Source organism: Terrapene carolina, unplaced genomic scaffold (genome assembly GCF_002925995.2).
Source record: "Terrapene carolina triunguis isolate 2854851 unplaced genomic scaffold, T_m_triunguis-2.0 Scaffold93, whole genome shotgun sequence".
NCBI lineage: Eukaryota > Metazoa > Chordata > Testudines > Emydidae > Terrapene > Terrapene triunguis.
This window is the reverse complement of record NW_020664444.1, coordinates 2,570,025-2,589,092: the sequence shown is the minus strand read 5'-3', so window position 1 is coordinate 2,589,092 and position 19,068 is coordinate 2,570,025. Positions and strand designations below refer to the sequence as shown.

At 50.5% G+C, this 19,068-nt stretch overlaps 1 protein-coding gene across 1 annotated transcript; it reads left to right on the top strand.

Annotated features, from left to right (window-relative positions):
• The first annotated feature begins 8,516 nt into the window (after positions 1-8,516).
• Positions 8,517-18,718, top strand: AQP8 (aquaporin 8). Its single transcript, XM_024212469.2, has 5 exons — positions 8,517-8,796; positions 14,171-14,297; positions 15,246-15,460; positions 16,762-16,896; positions 17,950-18,718. The coding sequence occupies exons 1-5, from the start codon at positions 8,546-8,548 to the stop codon at positions 17,990-17,992; spliced, it is 771 nt and encodes a 256-aa protein (XP_024068237.2). The 5' UTR covers positions 8,517-8,545; the 3' UTR covers positions 17,993-18,718.
• Positions 18,719-19,068: the final 350 nt, after the last annotated feature.

Below are 19,068 nucleotides of genomic sequence, written 5' to 3'. Positions count from 1 at the left end.
TTGTTTCCGGTCTATACGGTCCCCTGGCACTTCTCATTAGAGTGGAGCTGTTAAGTGTTCTGGCTGAATTCCAGTTTGGCTAATTGCATTCTGCCTCCCTATATTCATTCCCCTGCAATTTGTTCTCCATTTCCTATCCTGGGTGTAGCCCCCATAGGGTCAATTGCATTTCAGTGGTGGATGAAGTAATCCCTAACCGTTGCTTGGGGAGGGCAAGGAGGGTTAATTGCTCCAAGTGTGTAAAGCCCTTTGAGATCCTCAGCTGAGAGGTGCTAAAGTAGAGCAAAATAGAATCGTAGAAATGTGGGACTGGATGGGACCTTGATAGGTCATCTAGCGCAGACCCCTGCACTGAGGCAGGACTAAGTATTATCTAGAGACCATCCCTGAAAGGTGTTTATCTAACCTGCTCTTAAAAATCTCCAATGATGGAGATTCTACAGCCTCCCTAGGCAATTTGTTCTTTTGCTTAACTACCCTGACAGGGAGCTTTGCCTAATGTTTAACCTAAATCTCCCTTGCTGCAATTGAAGCCAATTACATCTTGTCCTGTCCTCAGTGGATATGGAGAACAGTTTATCCTCCTCTTTATAACATTGTTTTACCTACTTGAAGACTGTTATCATGTCCCCCCTCAGTCTTCTCTACTCCAGACTAAACAACCCAGTTTTTTCAGTCGTGTTCTCTGGAACGCTTGCAACCCCTCCCAGCTTTGCATTGTCTGGAAGCTTTACGAGTGTCCTTTCTATGCCATTGTCCAAATCACTTATGAAGATATTGAACAGAACCGGACCCAAGACAGATCCTTCCGGGACCCCGCTCGATATGCCCTTCCGCTGATACCCAGTCGCTGAGTGCGGTCATTGTTGTTTATCAGTATGCTCTGTACTGTCCCTTCTTTTGACATGACCACTTGTCTCGTGGGGTAGCTTCACTTCCCTCTGCCGTTCAGGAGTTTGTTGCATTCTTTACCTTTGGAAAATAAAATGTGTGGCTCTAGCTGGCATGGAACAAGAGCAGCAAGTCTGCTCAGCATCTGAGCAGAAGGGCAGGAAACTCGCAAGCAAGCGAAACCGCGCTCTGGCTGATAACCGCTGGCTGGCTGCAGAGTCACTCACGAGGCTGCCAAAGCTGTTGCCTTAGGAAATGGGGAAGAGATGCGACAATTCTGTGAATAAGAATAGCAGTGGTATTTACACTTCCTTAGATTGGAATTATAGGGGCTCCCAATCTGCCTGCCTCGGGGCATAAAGAAATCAGCAGAAAATCCCTTACATTACAGTGCTGAAGTGGTAGCTGAAGCATGGATATCAACCAGTTTAATCTATGCACAGCATATCTGAAGCACCTGCCACCTTGGTAATGTTTATCTATTGCCTTTGTAGATCATTGCCTTCCTCTAGTCTACAGCATTAGGCACTGGTTACTATTAGTTCAAGGAAATCTGGCTGAACTGAGTATTGGTCTGTTCTGCCAGGGTGCTAGATAGCAGATCAGATGGCTCATTCATCTGTTCAAGTCTAGCAGGAGGTGGAAAATCTAACTGCCTGGATCACCTGTGCATTCACTGTGGCAGAAGATGGAATGCTGGAGTAGATGGCCCCATGGTCTACCCCTGTTATGGCACCTGCTATACTCTTGTTTTTCTATGACAAGAGAAAGGAGACTTAATAACCCCTCTAATGAAACAGACTGTGCTCCACCCACAGAGTGGATCATTGCGGTGAGCAAATGCCAGGGCAGCTGTCATGATGAACGTCACACTGAATTTAAAAAAAGTAAATTGAAAAACTAAACAAAACTGTATCCTACTAGATGCACGGCCAGTAGGAAAAGCAAAGGGGCCTACACCAACATGCAGAGCAATCTCTTGTAGGACCTTGGGAAAATACTCTACCAGAGGAGCAAGACATTGAGAGATGATTGTTGAGACGGGTTGCCAATAACTGACCCAGTTTACTGAAGCACTATAGTCTATTAATGACCATGGGGTAGTTATAGGCCATTCTGTGTGTTGCTCTCCAAAGATTTTGCTTTTTTTGAGTCCTTTTCCTGTTTTATTGGTTTTATCATTTGAAATAAGATTTACTTGGGCATGTTAAGTGCTCTTTGGGGATCTTGTTGCATTGGGGTCTTCAATGTGTTTGTCACATAATTGTATAATTCCTACCAGTATTATTTGATGTCTGTGCATATCCCACATCAGAGGTTTCCAAATCCATTCCACATTAGTTACTAAGTGGAGGAAGGCTGTTGAATTAGATGCAAGGGGCCAAATTCAGCTCTGGAATAAGCAGGTGCAACTTCCATGGACATTAATGGTGGAATGTACTTTGCCATCTGGGTCCATCTCTATGTCCTCGTTAGATAAGGGAACTTTTGAAAGAGATCCTTAGTGCTTTGCTGTCACTGCTGGGCATGGTAGGAAGTGCTGCTGCTAGGAACTGTTCCTGGAATCTTGCACATGTGCACTGAAAGGCTGGTGTCCCGGAGCAGCTGTCCCATATGCATCCTCTGTTTGGAAGAGCATGTCTTTTACATTAACAGTGACAGGTGTGGAACTCCCAAGTGCCTGCTGAGTCACCATTCAGAGCAGATTTCTATCTGGGGCTCAGTGTTCCCAATTTAAAAATGGGGATGACAATAATAACTACCTTTTCAAAACTCAGAGAGAAGCGCTGGACTGGGAATCAGGAGCCCTAGCTTCTAGTCCTGGCTCTGCCACTGATCTATTCTCAGGCAAATCAATTCCCATTCTGTGCCTTGGTTTCCCTTCCCACTCCTTTATCCATCTAGGGCCAGATTTTTAAAGGTTTTGGGAGTTAGGCACCTAAATACCTTTAAAAATCTGTCCCATTGTCTATTTGGATGGTAAGGTCTTCAGAGCAAGAGCTGTCTCTCATTATGCATACGTACAGCCCCTAGCACGATGCAGCTCTGATCTCAGCTGGGGACTCTAGACACTACCGTACGATGGCACATTCCTTATACACTGATTGCTTTCTTATTTTTCTGGGTCAGCAAGGCCGTAGTGGATCCATCTCTGGGTTGGGACTGGAACCAACAGTGCTGAAATTTCACAAGAGAACCTGTTCTCAGGCCAATTCAGCCCAGTGTGGTGGAATCAGGGTGTGGATAGCTCAGAGAAACATTTGGAGCCAAGCTGCTTACATGACCTGGCTGCAAACGGTGTGCGGTTCCCCATTACTACAAGAGACACTGCTCTCTCCTGCACCTGTCTTGTTTGTTGAAGCTTCATTTCCAGTCCTCTGCTTAGCAATAACTAACCTCTACATTGTTGGAAGATAGAGGGTCTCTTACAGCAGGGATAGCTCAGTGGTTTGAGCATTGGCCTGCTAAACCCAAGGTTGTCAGTTCAATCCTTGAGGGGGCCACTTAGGGGTCTGGGGCAAAATCAGTACTTGGTCCTGCTAGTGAAGGCAGGGGGCTGGACTTGATAACCTTTTGGGGTCCCTTCCAGTTCTAGGAGATAGGCATATCTCCATGTATTATTTATTAAAAGAACCTCACTCTTCTGCAAACAAGTATGGTAAATATTTAAAAAGCCGCGGACTCTGGGCTAATGCTACAGTTTGAATTGTGGCCATTCCGTGGTCTGAAGCCATTGCTTCCTTCCTTGGAAAAAATTCCGAGAGTCTGATTCTTCTCTTGCTTGCTCCAGCCCCGTGTCGGTGCAACTCCATTGATGCAGTGGAGTTATTCCTGGATGACCCACGCAAGTGCCAGCTGACTCAGGACTTCGCTGTTTTGTTGTGCACCTTAACTGCTCCTGTCCCTTACAATAATCACCCTCACAAAGAAATCAGGTTTGGATTCCTTTAAGAGGAGGGCTCTCGCAGCTGGCAAGGCTTTTCTAGGGTTGCTTAATTAATCAATAATGAAGGAGGAGCAGGGCCCTCCCTGGGGAGTCACGACACTCCGGGAGGAGTTGATCGCTCAGGAACCCCGGGAGGTTCTAGTCCCGGTTATATGCGCTGCATTGTGGTGGTTTATAAGATGAGACCAAGTGGGTGTTTTTCTAGGTGAATTGGTCTGTGCAGGGCACTGCTGGAGAGCTAAGGCCCTGGAGATTAATTGGCTGAATCAGGGTTAGATAGCCCAGCGCTGAGAAGACTTTTATCCCCAGTCTTTAGAATGGAGTCTGTGGAGAAAGGGCCTGGACAGTCAGATTCTTCTTTAAAAGCGGGCAAGTTGGATTCCCTCCGTCATTGCTGTGCTGGCCCCCCTGTGGCGTGCAGCCTGGGACCGTCCTTGCTGAGACAGGCAAATGGAAATTTCCTTCCCATCCCCAAAGCCTTGGGAAAACATCATAAAAACATCCCCAGGATTCTTTGCCTTTAGTTAATAGAGAAACAATCCCCATAAACCAGGCTCCTTAATTACCCACTACAAAAATAAAACCTCACCTACTCTTGCTCAAGGTGGTGACATGCTGAGGCGCTCACGTTTCTGGGCTGGCGTTCAATGCCCTGGCTCAGGGGAGAGGCACTCTTCCTGGTAGCCATGCCAGCTGCACTGCTCAGAGCCTGCTCCTCTCTTAGGCGCAAGGACTGTGGCCTGGTAACGCCCCTGTCAGGACAGCTGCCTCTTTGCCTGCACATCAGAGTAGCACCAAGAGCCTCTGCCAGGGTGAAAGGCCCCAATATTTCTGCTTCCATCAGGGGCTGTATCTATTTCTCTGTCCCCACCTGCCTTTTCGGGTGACCTGCCCTCTGGGTTGCGACCTGGTGGAAGGGCTAGTGATGCTGATGCTAGAGTAGGAAGGATGATCTAGTGAATGGGGCACTGGCTGGGTCCGAGGAGACCTGGCTTTCATTCCTGGCTCAGACACGGACTTCGTAGCCACGTCACTTCATCTACCTTGAGCGTCAGTTCCCTGGCTGGAGAAGGAGGATAAAGGTTCCTGTCCTCACCGGGGTGTTTGAGAATAAAATCTGTTGGTGATTGTGAGGTGCTGTGGTGATGGGGGCTGGAGAAGTGCAGGGAGCCTGTTTCACTTGCAGCCTGAGGATTTGTGCTTGGCCTGCAGGAAGGAGTGGGAGTGGCCCTCATGCTGCCCTCCAGCCACCCTGAGAATTTTGTATTGATTTGCCGAGCGCTTTACAGAATTCCCCACTAGCTTGGTGGCCAGCTCCTAGTGAAGAGGTGCCTGCTTCCCATCCCCACAACCCACCCCAGTGGCACTAACTGGCCCGTTTCCATGGGCCCCACAGCTAGCCAAGGAGCTAACAGTCCATGGAGACCAAACTTCGGTCTCATCACTAGCTCCCTTCAGATCGGCATGGAGGCCTGTTGGTGGGGCAGTGCTGGGCTGGAGAAAGCTCTTGCTGCTACTGCATGGCTCTGGGGAGAGAGAGCTGCTCTCCAGCTTTTTACAGAACCCCCTCCCACATCCCTCCACAAGAAAGGATTAGAAACCATGCATGCTGGCTTCGTTTCACTCGCCACAAAATGCAGCTGCCTCTGTGGCGGGAAGCAACAGCCAGCGTAACGGCAGCAGAGCATGTTTATGTGCTTTACTATTTTTCTCTTGAAAAACGTCTCAGGAGGCAGAAGGGCTAATGGCTCAGTGAGTTAGAGCAACAGCTTTTCTGCTGCTCGGGAGCCTGCAGCCAGGCTGTTCCGCTCCCTTTGGCCGGGAGCAGGAGTGCAGTAATAAGTAACTTGTTACTTGGGGTCTCTCCGAACCAAGGAACATGGCAAACACACCATCTGGTTTTCACTTTGATCTTGCTCTCGTGCGGCGACCTGGAGCGGTGATTTATTCTCTCGGTTTCACTGGGGATGCTGGTGCTCCCTGCCCGCCTGCAGGAATTAAGCTGGCAGCAGCCAAATGAGAGCGGGACTGAGCGCTGCTTATACCAAAAGCTCTTCCCATCTGCACGACGCTTCGCCTGAAAGCCCAAGCAGCCGCTCACGGTGAAGGGAGTGTATTTGTCTGCCAGGGAGGAGAGGGAAGACAGGGGTGGGTCCGGGTCCCTCCCGGCCTTGGTGTGATCCCCAGCATCACAGGGACGACAGCGCTTCCACGGACTGAGAGTGCTCAAGCCCTCGTGCCTGGGAATGCGCTTGAGTCTAACCCCCCAGCAGTGTGGACTTCCCTTTGCTCCTGCTGGACAGGGGCTGAGAAAGAGTTTTAAATGATGGTCGCAAAAAAAGGGGAAGGTTGGTCAAAGAGGAGGATCGGGTTGGGGTAAGCACTGGGCTGGGGCTCAGGAGATCGGGATCCATTTCTGGCTCTGCCACAGACTGCCAGTGTGATCCTGGCCATGTCACTTACTCTCTTTTTGCCTCGCTGATCCCATCTGTCGAATGGGGCTAGCAGCACTCCCTCACTCTCAAACTCTGTCTGTCTTGTCTGCTTAGACTGTAAGCCTTCAAGATGGGGCCTGTCGCACTGTGTGGGCGGACAGCACCAACCGCATCGGGGCTCTGCTCTTGGTTGACCCCTCTAGGTACGACCAGAATTGGCCAAGCTTGCAAACCCCCACACGTGTGTCTGTCTGTCTAACACAATAACTTTTGAACGCTGCAGACAATCAGTTCCCAACTTCCAAGGAATGATCTCGACCCCAGAGGGCAGAGCACTGTTGATTTGGGGGGAATATTGGAAAACCGAAAGGGCGAATGGGGGACACAGGGAGCCCCTGCCATCTAACAGCTGTGGGGCAGATGCTCAGCCAGCAAGGGGAGCTAGAGGGAGAGGAGAGAGATGGAGGTCTCATTCCTTCCCCCCCCAGCCCACTGCCTCCCCACAGCCTGCCCCTATGGTGAGGGGGAGAGAGGGGGCACCAGCCATCTGCCCATCCCCTCCAATCCAGGGGAAGAAAGGAGAGGTACACAGAGACCCTGGTGCGGGGTGGAGAGGGATTCAAGTTATGCGGGGAAGGAGGGCATGGAGGGGCACATAGAGCCCATGGGATGGTGGGGAGAATGGGGTTCTCTGGTATGGGGGGAAGGGATAATGGGGGGCACAGTCCCTGGCATCGGGGGAGGAGAGAAAGGGGGACACACAGACTCTGGCATGAGGGAGAGGGAGGGTGTTGAGACAGTCCCTGAAATAGAGGAAGGCGGCACCTGGGAACTGATGGGGTGCGGAAGCAGGGGGCCCTTGGGGTGTGCAATGGGGTGAACCTATAGCAGCAACACTGTGTGCGGCCCCTCGTAACGAAGAATGATGCCTCTAACGTGCAAACTGCCCCCAAAGCTGATGTGCTGGGCCGTGCCCGAGGACTTCTCTCCCCCTCACTGTGGAGCAGCTCCCAAGCCAAGGTTTGTGCCTTGGGTGCTTTGGTCAGGCCTGTCCCCATCTTAACTTGGTGTCACCCAACCGCCCCTGGCCTCCAGCTTCGCATGGTCTCGTTTGGCTCAATTTCACGTAAGTCATGAAGGAGAGCCGTGAGCCGCCCGTGAGATGAGTCGGGGTCTCTGTCCACCCTTGCTAGTGACACAGCTCCTTTCTTTCCAGTTCAATCCGGGTTCAGCTGGGAACTACTTGCTCAAGGAGAACTTCCACCGGAGACCCGCCGGGGAGCTTTGTCCGAGGAAAGAACGCAAGGCTGGACTGTTTGTGGACGAGGAGGCTATTTTCCTTCTCCCCGGAGCCTGCTGCTGTCATAACTATTCTGCTTGCTTGCTCCTTTACAGACAAATAAGCCCCCCACACGCGCACACACGCACCTGTTCTTGGAAAGGGAGCGAGACCAGGTGTGCAAATGGCACATTACGCTCTGAGAACAAAACCCAGCAAAAGGCACTCAGAGCGTCAGGCCCATTGTCCCTCCAACTGGCACTGACGCGGATTGTACTCTGCACTTCACACGGGGGGAAGGAACCATAGTCCCCGACTTGGCAGAAATCCTTAACAAATCCTTGAACCATAGAACCATTAAGATAAATAGCTTTCATACTCCTGTGGGCTGGAGTACCTGCCTCGGATTTTATTGCATTTTTTTAACAATGTAAATCCATTCCAATATTTTTTTAGAGCCTCCCATACGCTGTGTCTCCGTACAGGTCAAGTAGGGAGCATTCCAATATTTCCAGGAGACAGATAAGCCATTCCTCTAGGTGCGGTGCGATCATTGCTCGCTGAGGTCCTGCTGGCATCAAGAGGGCTCTGCAGCTCCCAGAAGAACAGAGCACTCAGAAAGTAAGTACCTCAGTGTAACCAAGGCATTTAAAAAATCCACATAGAATTGCTGCCTTCCAAACCCTTTTCAGTGGTTTGGCACCAGAAGGTCCCCTGTTGGCACCTGATCATAACAGCCCGTATCTCTTATATGCTATGTGAAGTGCCTAGCCCACTTGAGGCACTTAAGGGGTAATTGGAAGAGTGCTCCCTGCTTTCGGCGCATGCTGTCCCCGAAGGAGTTAAGCAGTAGTGTTTGTATCTGGATTGTTCTGAATTGCATGTACTAATGTGAGGTGTCAGTTCCGTGGTGAGTCTACTCTGCTGTCTAGCAGTGCCCAGCCTGGCACTGGATGCCATCAAAGCTCCGCTCGCTTCATTTCAGCTCCCCTGATGTCTGACCTGGAGTTTGGTGGCATGTCCATAAAGGAGGTGGAAATGGACGGCAAGTACAAACCGCCGCAGCCTCACTGGTACGAGCTGTATGCCCAGCCCTGCGTGGCCGAGCTCCTGGGCTCAGCGTTGTTCATCTTCATCGGGTGCGCGTCAGTGATTGAGAACGTGGACGGCACGGGGAGGCTGCAGCCCGCCCTGGCGCATGGGTTGGCTCTTGGGCTCATCATCGCCATTTTGGGAAACATCAGGTGAGAGAATTTTGGGGACGTGGCTCCTTGGCACTGACTGCGCAGCGAGGGGCTCAGACAGTCACAGAGCAGGGGGCAGGCGTCCAAAACATAAAGGCTTCCTGACACCTCCCGGGAAAGCATGTGAATGTGGCTCTGCTGAGTGATAGCTAGCTAGAGTGAGCCTATTCTCTGTGTTTCTCCTGCCTCGTTTGTGTTTTGGATTAGTAGATATAATTGTAATAGTGATCATTAATAATCACACTCTGCACGTTACAAGGTGCCTTGCAGTTAAGGTTTATTATTGTTTGTATTACGGTAGTGTCTAGAGTTCCCATCTGAGATCAGAGCAGAGCTGCGTCGTGCTAGGGGCTGTACGTACACATAATGAGAGAGAGCTCTTGCTCTTACGATCCAAATAGACAATGGGACAGATTTTTAAAGATATTTAGGCGCTTAACTCACAATATCTTTAAAAATCTGGCCCTAGAGGGATAAAGAGTGGGAAGGGAAACTGAGGCGCAGAATGAGGACCAATTTGCCTGAGGTCAGTGACAGAGCCAGGTCTCATGATTCCCAGTCCAGTGCTTCTCTCCGAGTTTTGCAAAGGTAGTTATTATTGTAATTGCATTATTAAAATTGGGAACAAAGTCCCAGAGAGAGAAAGATACAAATCTCCTCTGAATGGTGACTCTAAAACAGGCACTGGGGAGATCCACACCTGTGCTCTCTCAGCCCCTCCAGATCAAATTTGCCCAGCCTACAAGTGAAAAAGTCCCCCCCTCCCCCATTAATTGCCAGTCCTGCAAACAGCCTGTGTTCTGATGATCAAGGCATGTCCTGTGTGGCTCACGTATGATCAGCAGGAGTCCTGGACCAATGGAGGGATATTATCTCTTTGTCTTATGAGGGTGGAATTAAAGTCTACACCTCAAGGTAAAGATTTTGCCACTGGGACTTAGCAATTCTGCTGACGATGCGTGAGCCAGAACAGAATCCGGCTCCTCTCCCACGGCTGCTTTGGCTCAACAAGGCTAAGAGGGAAGGATGGGGTAAAAATTTGGGTTTGTTAGTAAAGCCAGCAGCTGTGGCTCTGACGCCCTCAGGGAGCAGATCTGTTGAAGAAGGAGGTTCCATTTTTTATCATCAGTGTGAGCCACTGTCTTGCTGTGGGAAGGCATAGAATCCAGGTCTTCTGACTCCTGCTTCCTTGCTCTAACCTCTGGGTACGCCGCCTCATGGGCATCAAACCTTGACTTTTTATTGCTTACAATTTCATCTGCTCTCCCGGCTTATTCCTCGGTTACAGACATTGGGCCAGATCCTCAGCTGGTGTACATGAGTGTCACTCCATTGATTTTAATAGAGCAAAGCCCCTTGATCCCATGGGATTTCTCAGTTAGCTGGAGATGATTGTGATGTCACAGATATGAATGGTCAGTTCAGGAGAGGAATAAGCAGCTGGAGGTGGAGCTCTGAGCTGCCAAGATCTGCTCTCGGGTCACTCTTCTCCAGGAATCACAAACGGTGGAAGGGAGACACACGAAATCTCCACTGTCTCTCAAAAGGATGCTCCGCCAACTTTTCCGTAGCGCCTCGGCAGCTTTCGAATGGTGGATAAAGCAGGTATTTCTGTATGAAGCAGAGGGTGTTCGCAGTCTTCCCGCTCTGGAACGAGGAGGGCGTTGTTCAATTAAAGTTTTTCTGCAAAAGCATCATTCTGAACCGACTAACTTGGGGTTAGAAGTTTGTTTCCGAGACAGAACCAAGAGGCTGCAAAAACAAGTTTGTTTTGATCAATGCTCCATAAAAAATAGGCTGGAATCCACATTTTATGACTCTATTAACTGCCTGTTATTCAGAGTTATCTGTGGATTGGTTAATGTATACATAGGGTATACGTAGGCTAGCAGTGAAACCCAAGGACCCCATTAGCCTTTGCTGACAATGCGCCTAGTGTTAGAATGAAAAAACATAAATGATGCTCAGGTTTCATGACTAGCAATAGATTGGACACTCTGCACTCGGGTGGCTAAATAAACTATCCTTTAACCCACTAACAGACACACTAGGTGGGTCCCTGAGTATACACAGGTCTGACTGGAATGCTAAATGGTTGGACTAGGCTGGTCGCTGGTCTCCATTTCCTGAGTGTGCTACCTAAGCTGAAAGCATCTGTTACCTCTTGCAAAGACAGGGTTTAAGTCACTGACTGGACCATTGAAAGTAGAGACGGGAAAGCTCTGTTCGATCACCCCACCCATCCTCCTCAGCCAGGGCAAGGCTGTTCCCTCCAGCATTCCCCCTGGTGTGTCGTTTAGCCATAGGTTTGCCCCCCTTCCCACTGTTAGGCACTGCTGAATTTCATCCACTACTCTTAACTGTGCCCCTGTGACCACCTGAAACAACTCCTCGCCTTCCTGGGTGTTTATACCCTACACATACAGTTACAATGAGAGACTCTGATTCAGGGAGCTCTTACGCGTGTGCATAACTTTAAGTACATGCTTAAATCCCATTAAAGTTGATGGGACTTCACCGTGTACTTTGTGTTTAAGGGCTTCCCTGAGTCAGGGCCATATACTGCAAATATAGATCCTGCAACTCGCCACGTGGCCAGAACACTGCACAGGGACTCGGGGCCTCTGGGTTCTAGTCCCTCCTCTGCCACTGGCCTGCTGGGAGACCTTGGGTCAGTCATGTCGGAGAAAAACAGAGTTCTCGCTCTCAGGTTTGGGTGCAGCAAGGCAGATACTTTATTATCTCTAGCAGTTGCGTGGAGGGAGAGAGCTAAACAGGGCTCTCACAGGTAAACAATGACAGCAAGCATTTATACCTTTTGTTACACGCAATAATGAGCAGCAGCTGCATTTTGTTTATACATAGGTCATCCTGATATCTTCTTTCTCTCACCTCTATTTAGACTGTAGTCTACATTCCATACTTATCTAACATGAGGTCGCAACAGCTTCTCACACAGTTCTTTCCCATTCGCCTCACACAATCCTCACTTCTACAAATCTCACGTGATTAGGCTTACAGCTAGCCTGACTCTTGCTCACAGAAGAGACTGTTTGCATTGAAATCCCCTTCAAATCCCTGTCAGTTCTTGCTCTACTTCCACAGTCACTTCCCCCCCTCTGTGCCTCAGTTTCCCCATCTGTAGAATAGGGATAATGATCCGGACCTCCTTTGTAAAGTGCTTTGAGCTCTACTGATGTGATGCGTTAGAGAAGAGCCAGGTACTATTGATGTTATTAGGTCCAGGATTGGGCCCTATCATTTACATTTTCAGCCCCACACCAAGATTACAGCTGGAATTGGCCCATTGCCACAGTATAAAGCTTTGGCATTTACCTGAAAACTTAATTAATTCTCTGCTGGTTCGGTCAATTAAATCCTAGCAACTCCATTACCTCTTTAATGAAAGCTGAATCATCAGAAATAATCACAGTTCCTAAACCCTCTGACTCATTAGCTTTGAGAGCCTCATTAGAGGATTGGGGGCATGCAATGCCTTGAGCGCAGGGCTCTGTCCACACAGATCCTGTTGCAGGATCGGGGCCATAGAGCTCTGGGATTCTGGGCTCCGGCCTTGAGTATCAGTCAGACTTTGCCTACGTGTGACAGGCATGGAGTGTTACACTGTGCACCACCCCCCTGACTGGCCAGTGCTGAACGGCTTTTGCTCCCTTCCTGGTTTTCACAAGAGAGAAATTGTTCCAGAGAAGAGGCAAAGGATTCGGGGCGAGAAAACGAGGACCATTCGGATCAGCACTAGCTGATGTGTGAAGCCTCGTGAGCCCTTGTCATCCCCTGGTGGGGCTGCTGCCAGGAGAAAGAGGGAAAGAGGCTAGCCGGCAGGGCGTTCTCCTGAGGGAGGGAACCATCTGTAGGCCACATTCCTGCATGGGCTGGGGAGAGGGAGGACAAGGAGACCCAAAGAGTCTTTCCCAGCTCTGATTTCTCTGGGAATCAAAGGAAGAATATCCCTACCCTCTCCTCATTTAACCTCTTCCCTTGCATTCGTCCCGTTTGGGGCTTTGCGTTTTCTTTGCGATTTGACATCCAATACCCCAGCCAGGCAGAAGAAAGCTGCTTTTGGTCCCAGCTCTCCCAGCTGCCTGTGTGTGTTGGGCATCTCTAAACTCCCGTTGCCCTCCGGAAGGGTCCTGGCAGCCAGGCTCACGGCTAGCCTGGGCAGGCATAGCTTCGTTACGCCAGCAGTGCATTTGGCCTGGGCTCCACAAGGACGTCGCAAGGGAATTGGGGTTATCTTGTTGTAACCCCCGCAAGGAGAGAGTGGATCTTTGTCCCCCTCAAGTGGCTGGTCCACAGGAGAGATTACTGAGTCTGCTGCTTCCTACCATCGGCTTTAGCTCAAGTAGTGGAGGCGTGTGCTTTTGATGCTGGATGTTCCAAGTCCAGGCCCTGCTGATGGCCCAAGCAGGGTCAGCGGCCCAAGCAGGGTCAGTAGCACAGCTTGTCAGTGAACAAATCCCTCCTTGGTCAGAACAGTGAATATGGGGAAAGAAAACCTGCAGGCCAAGTTCTGCTCTCACATTGCATGCCAGGCCAGAACGAGGAGTCTTAGCGAAGGGCACTCGTAAAACTGTCAGCACCAAAGAGGAACCTTGAGGGAAACAGCAGGGGAAAGCAATGCTCGTTCCATGCCCTGGGTCCTCGGCCCCTCCCTAAAGGAATCCATGGGCTGCGTGTTGCCGTGGTCGCTCCCCTGGGGGGGTGATAGCACCATCAGCTGCTCAGAGAGGCCTGATGGTGCAAGGCCGGGAACTCTTTGCAAACATTTCCCTTTCCTGGCTCCTGCCCTACAAGTTAACGGTCCCTCCACGCTGTTTCAGTGTAAGTAACCCCCATCTTTAAGCTCCTGTAATCCTAGAATATCAGGGTTGGAGGGACCTCAGGAGGTATCTAGTCCAACCCCCAGCTCAAAGCAGGACCAATCCCCAGACAGATTTTTGCCCCAGATCCCTAAATGGCCCCCTCAAGGGTTGAACTCACAACCCTGGGTTTAGCAGGCCAATGCTCAAACCACTGAGCTATCCCTCCCCTCACGTGCAGTCAGTCTCGGGCTCCCTGTCACAGCCTCAGAAGCTTTCCCTGACTTCTCCCCCTTAATCATCTGTCCAGAATGAGCAGGGCAGGGCAGAATCCAACAGAGGCAGAGCAGGATTGTGAATCGCTGCCCAGGCCTCTCACCAGTGTGCAGCTGCCTAGGTAACGGGTCATTTTGAAAGAGCATAAGGTTTAACTGAGTCTGAATCCAGCTTAAAGGGGTCATTTCCAGCTGGGCTCAGAGTCTTCTCCTCAGGGGAACTCGGGGTAGAGGGTCCCACAGCTGAGATACTTAACATCTCTCTCCTGTTGATTCCAGCGGTGGCCATTTTAACCCAGCTGTCTCCTTGGCCGCGTGGCTGATTGGTGGGCTGAACATCATGCTGCTCATCCCTTACTGGATCTCCCAGCTGTGTGGGGGGCTGATCGGAGCTGGCCTGGCAAAGGTATGGAAATCAGGTGACTCTTCCTTGCTAAGAAGATTAAAGGGTTAATTTCCTGGGGTCTTGGGCTCCCCTCCATGCAGACATGTGAATCTCAGCAGTGAGTACGGGCCCCTCAAAGGCAGGTTATGTTTCTCAGTGCGGTTTGCGCTGTGTCAGAGAACAGTTTGTCATGCACCACTGGGCACATGCTGGAAGCCAGCACCCAGCAGCTGCAGGGGAGATTAAAGCATCAGATCCTAGTTCAACTTACAGAAGTAACCTTGTGCTTGGAATCTGAACACCAATGGTCATGCGCAGCACCTCCTTTGTGGGTATGGGGTTCATGTAGGGGTTGGAGCGCAGGACTGGGAGCCACGGTGCTGTTCCCAGCTCTTCGGCTGGCTCAGTGTATGACACTGGGCAAGTCACTGCCCCATCGCTCGGTGCTTCGGTTTGCCTGTCTTTAATGCGGACATACCTGTTATACAGGGTGCTGGGAATCTTCATTAACTAATGTTCAGTGGCAGTTGCTCAGTAAGTGCCGCAGGGTTATAGTTATTTTATTATATACAGAAGAATGCATATTCCTCCCGTCGGCTACAGCCATCTGCACTTACCCCACTATTTACCATGGTCTTTCCCATTTTATGTCGCCCCTCTCATCCTCCAAAGTACTTGATATATAAATAGCATCTACGTTGCAAACCATTAAGCAGATACTGGAGGTTAATTTCTTTACAGCTTTGCTAGGGTAGCTGGTGGCTAATCCACTTGTAATTATCTACAGGCTAAAAGCCTTTGCTAATGAGTTTACATTCGCTAGAGACTTAGGTTGACTTTCAGAAAGAAAGTGATCAGATTAGCTGCTCTCTGCCCTGATGTTATATCCACCTACACTGTCCTGACTGGGAACCAATAGCCATGGTGTGGAGATTGAAACTGTACCAATTCCAGGACTCTCTCTTGTAGGTTATGACAGCAAATGACAGATACATAAACGCCACTGGAGCGGCTTTCACTAGCATCACAGACGACGGGCAGATCCTCTCCGCCCTTGTGGGTGAGATTGTCATGACCATGTTCCTGGTCTTAGCCGTCTGCATGGGAGCCATCAATGAAAAAACCAGCAGCCCTTTGGCACCTTTCTGCATTGGTTTCACTGTCACCGCTGACATCCTAGCTGGGTGAGCCGGCACAGCCTTTTCTGTGTTCTGTGGCGCCGTGTACCTCTGGAGGACTGAAAGCTGCCAGACATTCCTGTCTGATGGCTGCCCAGCAGCCCTGGGGAGATGAGTTGGTGGGTCTGGATTTAGTTTCTATGGCAGACAATAAACAGTGATTAGTGTCTCCTGATGGCAGCCTGAGCAGAAAGTCCAAGGAGTGAATGGTCCGTGGTGGAAACTCCCCTGTTACATGGGAGTAGGTGCAGGGCTGGGGCACTCTGGGAAGCACAGGGGGGTGGAAGCTTGCCTGGTTGCACGCGTGCTGAATAGGTTCCATGGATATTCAGTGGACTTTAACTGATGCTCTCCCGGTGAGGTTCTCTGGCCTGTGCTATCCAGGAGGAGATGATCATAGTGGTCTCTTCTGGCCTTCATGTCTATGAGTCACTCCGGCTGTTTTCACCAGCCTGTTATTCATGTTGGGAGGAATATTGGCCACACATGGACAGCGCCCGATGACGGCGTCAGAAAAGACCAGTCTGCAGGCGTCTAACATGCTGGATGCTCGAAGCCAGATCAAGTTTTTCAATAAGCTGTTGTGGGCGGATACAGAAGAAAGTCCCCCCCGGGGCAATGCTTGTAATAGGAAGCCCTAAGGACACAGAAGCCGGTTCATTTTGAGTCATTTTTTACTGTATGTTCTGGCTGTTTTTAGGAGAAACTGCCCAGCTTGGCCTCAGCACGCCCCAGTTTTTCAAGCAAGCAGGCTGTTTACTTTCTTGTGTGCCGGGAATCAGATAACAAGAGCCCGCAATTATGAATGCTAATAGGTTATTTATTTAAGGGAGAGCCCCCTCTAGTGGGATTTGAAGCTCTTATTTAAACACTGCACAGACGTCAGGTGCAAATGTTTATCCGTTGCTGGAAGATATGTATCAGTGCCCCTTCCGCAGCACATTGTGACCTACACACAGTGAAGAGCGTAAAACCCAAGCTGCTAACAAACCCAACATTTAAATTTAAAACGGACACTTTCATTTCCATCACATGAAGCTTTTTACAGATATAGGTGCTCCCTAGCTAACAGCTAATGCTGGAGCCCATACAGGTATGTTCCTAGGTCTGTCAATGTTATTCAGATGAGTTTTGCAATGGTCATTGTATTTTATATAGTAGGTCTGATTACAATAGTCAGCCATCAGTGGGGCATTATTACAGAGATTGTTACTTTCTGAAAACAATTTGTCCTTGGAGTTCCGTGGCAGAACATTGTATATTCAGCAGGATGAATTGTGAGACTGTTCATTTGTTTTCTCTTTCAGAGGCGCTATATCTGGGGCTTGCATGAACCCTGCCAGAGCTTTTGGGCCAGCGCTGGTAGCAAACTACTGGGACTATCACTGGGTTTACTGGGTAGGGCCCATGGTAGCCAGCCTGCTAGCTGGTGCATTGATAAGGTAGGTGAGGGGACACTGTCTATAGTGGACATGAAATGTGTAAGAAGAGGGAAAGCTGTGTGTACCTTGTCATGCAGAGGTCCTGGGTCTAATCTCCACATTGCCATGTACTGCTTGTGTCCGTCTGTAAAATAGGCCGTGAATATTCACTAAGTGGCGAGTCCAGTCCCTCCTCTCAGGCCCAGATGGGAGGCTTTAGCACAGAGGGGCTCCCAGGGAGTCGGAGCAGGAGCAGTCTTCAGTCACTGGCTGTGGTGTGATCGGAACTGCTCCTTAGGCTACCCTGGCCAGTTGGTTGCTTCCCCAACCCCCAGCTATGGGGGAATGGCTGGCAAATCCACATGGTAGTGGATCCAGAGGCCCTTCCCAATGCCCTCTGTCTCCCAACATCCTGCCCCTCGGAGGTGAGTTCTGTAGCACGCGCTGTGTGAGCTCCTGCAACCCTCCCCATTCTGATGCTGCACTAGAAATAAGGATTCCAGAGTCGTTGGTGAGAGTGTTTTTCTGGGCCTTGACTGGCGGAAATCCCTCCCCTGGGTGATGCAAAGTTGGCCGGAGGGAATCTGCTCCCACGAATCAGAAGGCCAGAGGCACAGGAACAAAGTTCCCTGATCAAAAAGAATCAGCAGTAAAAGCTTCAGCCAGATCCTAACCATCTGCGGAAGCGCTGCGGACTCTTCCAGCCCCCGTGCTTTGGAGTTTCCCCCTCTCTGAATGATGGCAGTCCCTTAGCTGTTTAATGTGCATGCCCAGCTGGAAAACAGGGGACGTCTAGAATCCTCTGCATGTTCCTAGAGTCCCTGTGAAGGAAGAAAAATTGTAGAGGTATAAATCATCCCTGAATACAGCATGTTATCCAGCTCTTTCTGGAGCCATCACTCTTCCCTTACCAACCTCCCACCCATTTGTCTATCTTTCCCTCCCGCGGGGTAGTGCCGACTTGGAGTGGGACGTGGGGTTGTGTTTTCTTTGCCTGTACACAGCCCTGCACTCCTGTAGTGGGGATAGTACATACGCTGCCCATGCTCATCTCTCTCTGTTTTGCTCCTGAAGGCTCCTGATTGGCGATAGGAAAATCCGCCTGTTCCTGAAGTGAGCCCTGGATTGGGACTGCCTGCGGGACACAATCACTTATGGATAGGAAATCGGCTCTACTTGGCCCTCGGGAGAAACTCTGCTTCACCACACACCAGCGCCTCCGTTCTCACTGTCTGGCCACGTGGAACTGCTCCGGGATCCCAGCTTTCCAGTCTGGTTTCCCCAGAGAGCAGGTGTTGGCAGGATGATCCCACTTGAAGCTACAGATTCTGTAAAAAACAAACAAACCCAAACCAAACAAATCGCTTGTATTGAGATCAAAGCAAAGGCCTGTCTGGCTGGGTAGGATCACTGGCCTTGCCTCTCTGTGCTGGGGCAGTGCCTCTTCCTACTGCACAAACGGCAGCCAGAAGCCAGGGCAGTTGTCCTGGGGATTAATATCCCGTATGGAGATAAGCTAAAATGGGCAGGAGGGTCTGGCGGGAAGTGATGCAGCAGGGCTGGCCTGGTTTGCACAGCGCTCCCGCTGGCATGACGGAGTGCGGCTGCAGCACCTCGGTGATGCCAATGTGCTTGCTGCTCCAATCGCTGGGGAAATTTGCTTCCTTGACTTTTTCTGTTCTGGAGATGGGAGCGCCCATCCCTGTGTTCCCCCTGGCCCCACCGCGTTCCCGGCGCAGCACACGTGGTGCTTCTGGAGAAAGCACTTTATCATTGTGTCCCATGGCCCCATCGCCTGGGCTGGATCTCCAGCAATCTCTTCTGCTCCCCAGGGCCGGCTGACGTCTCCGCCGGTTGCCAGACGCTGTAGTGAGGAGCCTCCTAATAAGGTGAATAAAAGCCGAGTTGAACAGAAATGCCTGTGGAATGTGCGTCATAAGTCACTGCGCCGACACTAATTGATTTCTGAATTCTTAAAAAACCAAAACAAAATGGAAACAACCTCCCAACAGTTGACCAGAATGTAAATTCACAGAAACATGGCAAGGCGCTTCCCAGCACTGGGCGGCTGAGCAAGGTCACTGCCCTGCTGGGAGCCTGTCCCCTGCGCCCCACCCTGCTGGGAGCCTGTCCCCTGTGCCCCACCCCGCTGGGAGCCTGCCCTCTGTGCCCTGCCCCGCTGGGAGCCTGCCC

Coding starts and splice junctions, on each gene's coding strand:
- AQP8 (XM_024212469.2), top strand. CDS start 8,546: ATGTCTGACCTGGAGTTTGGTGGCATGTCCATAAAGGAGGTGGAAATG. Junction 8,797..14,170: donor GCCATTTTGGGAAACATCAG/GTGAGAGAATTT, acceptor TGTTGATTCCAG/CGGTGGCCATTTTAACCCAG. Junction 16,897..17,949: donor CTAGCTGGTGCATTGATAAG/GTAGGTGAGGGG, acceptor TTGCTCCTGAAG/GCTCCTGATTGGCGATAGGA.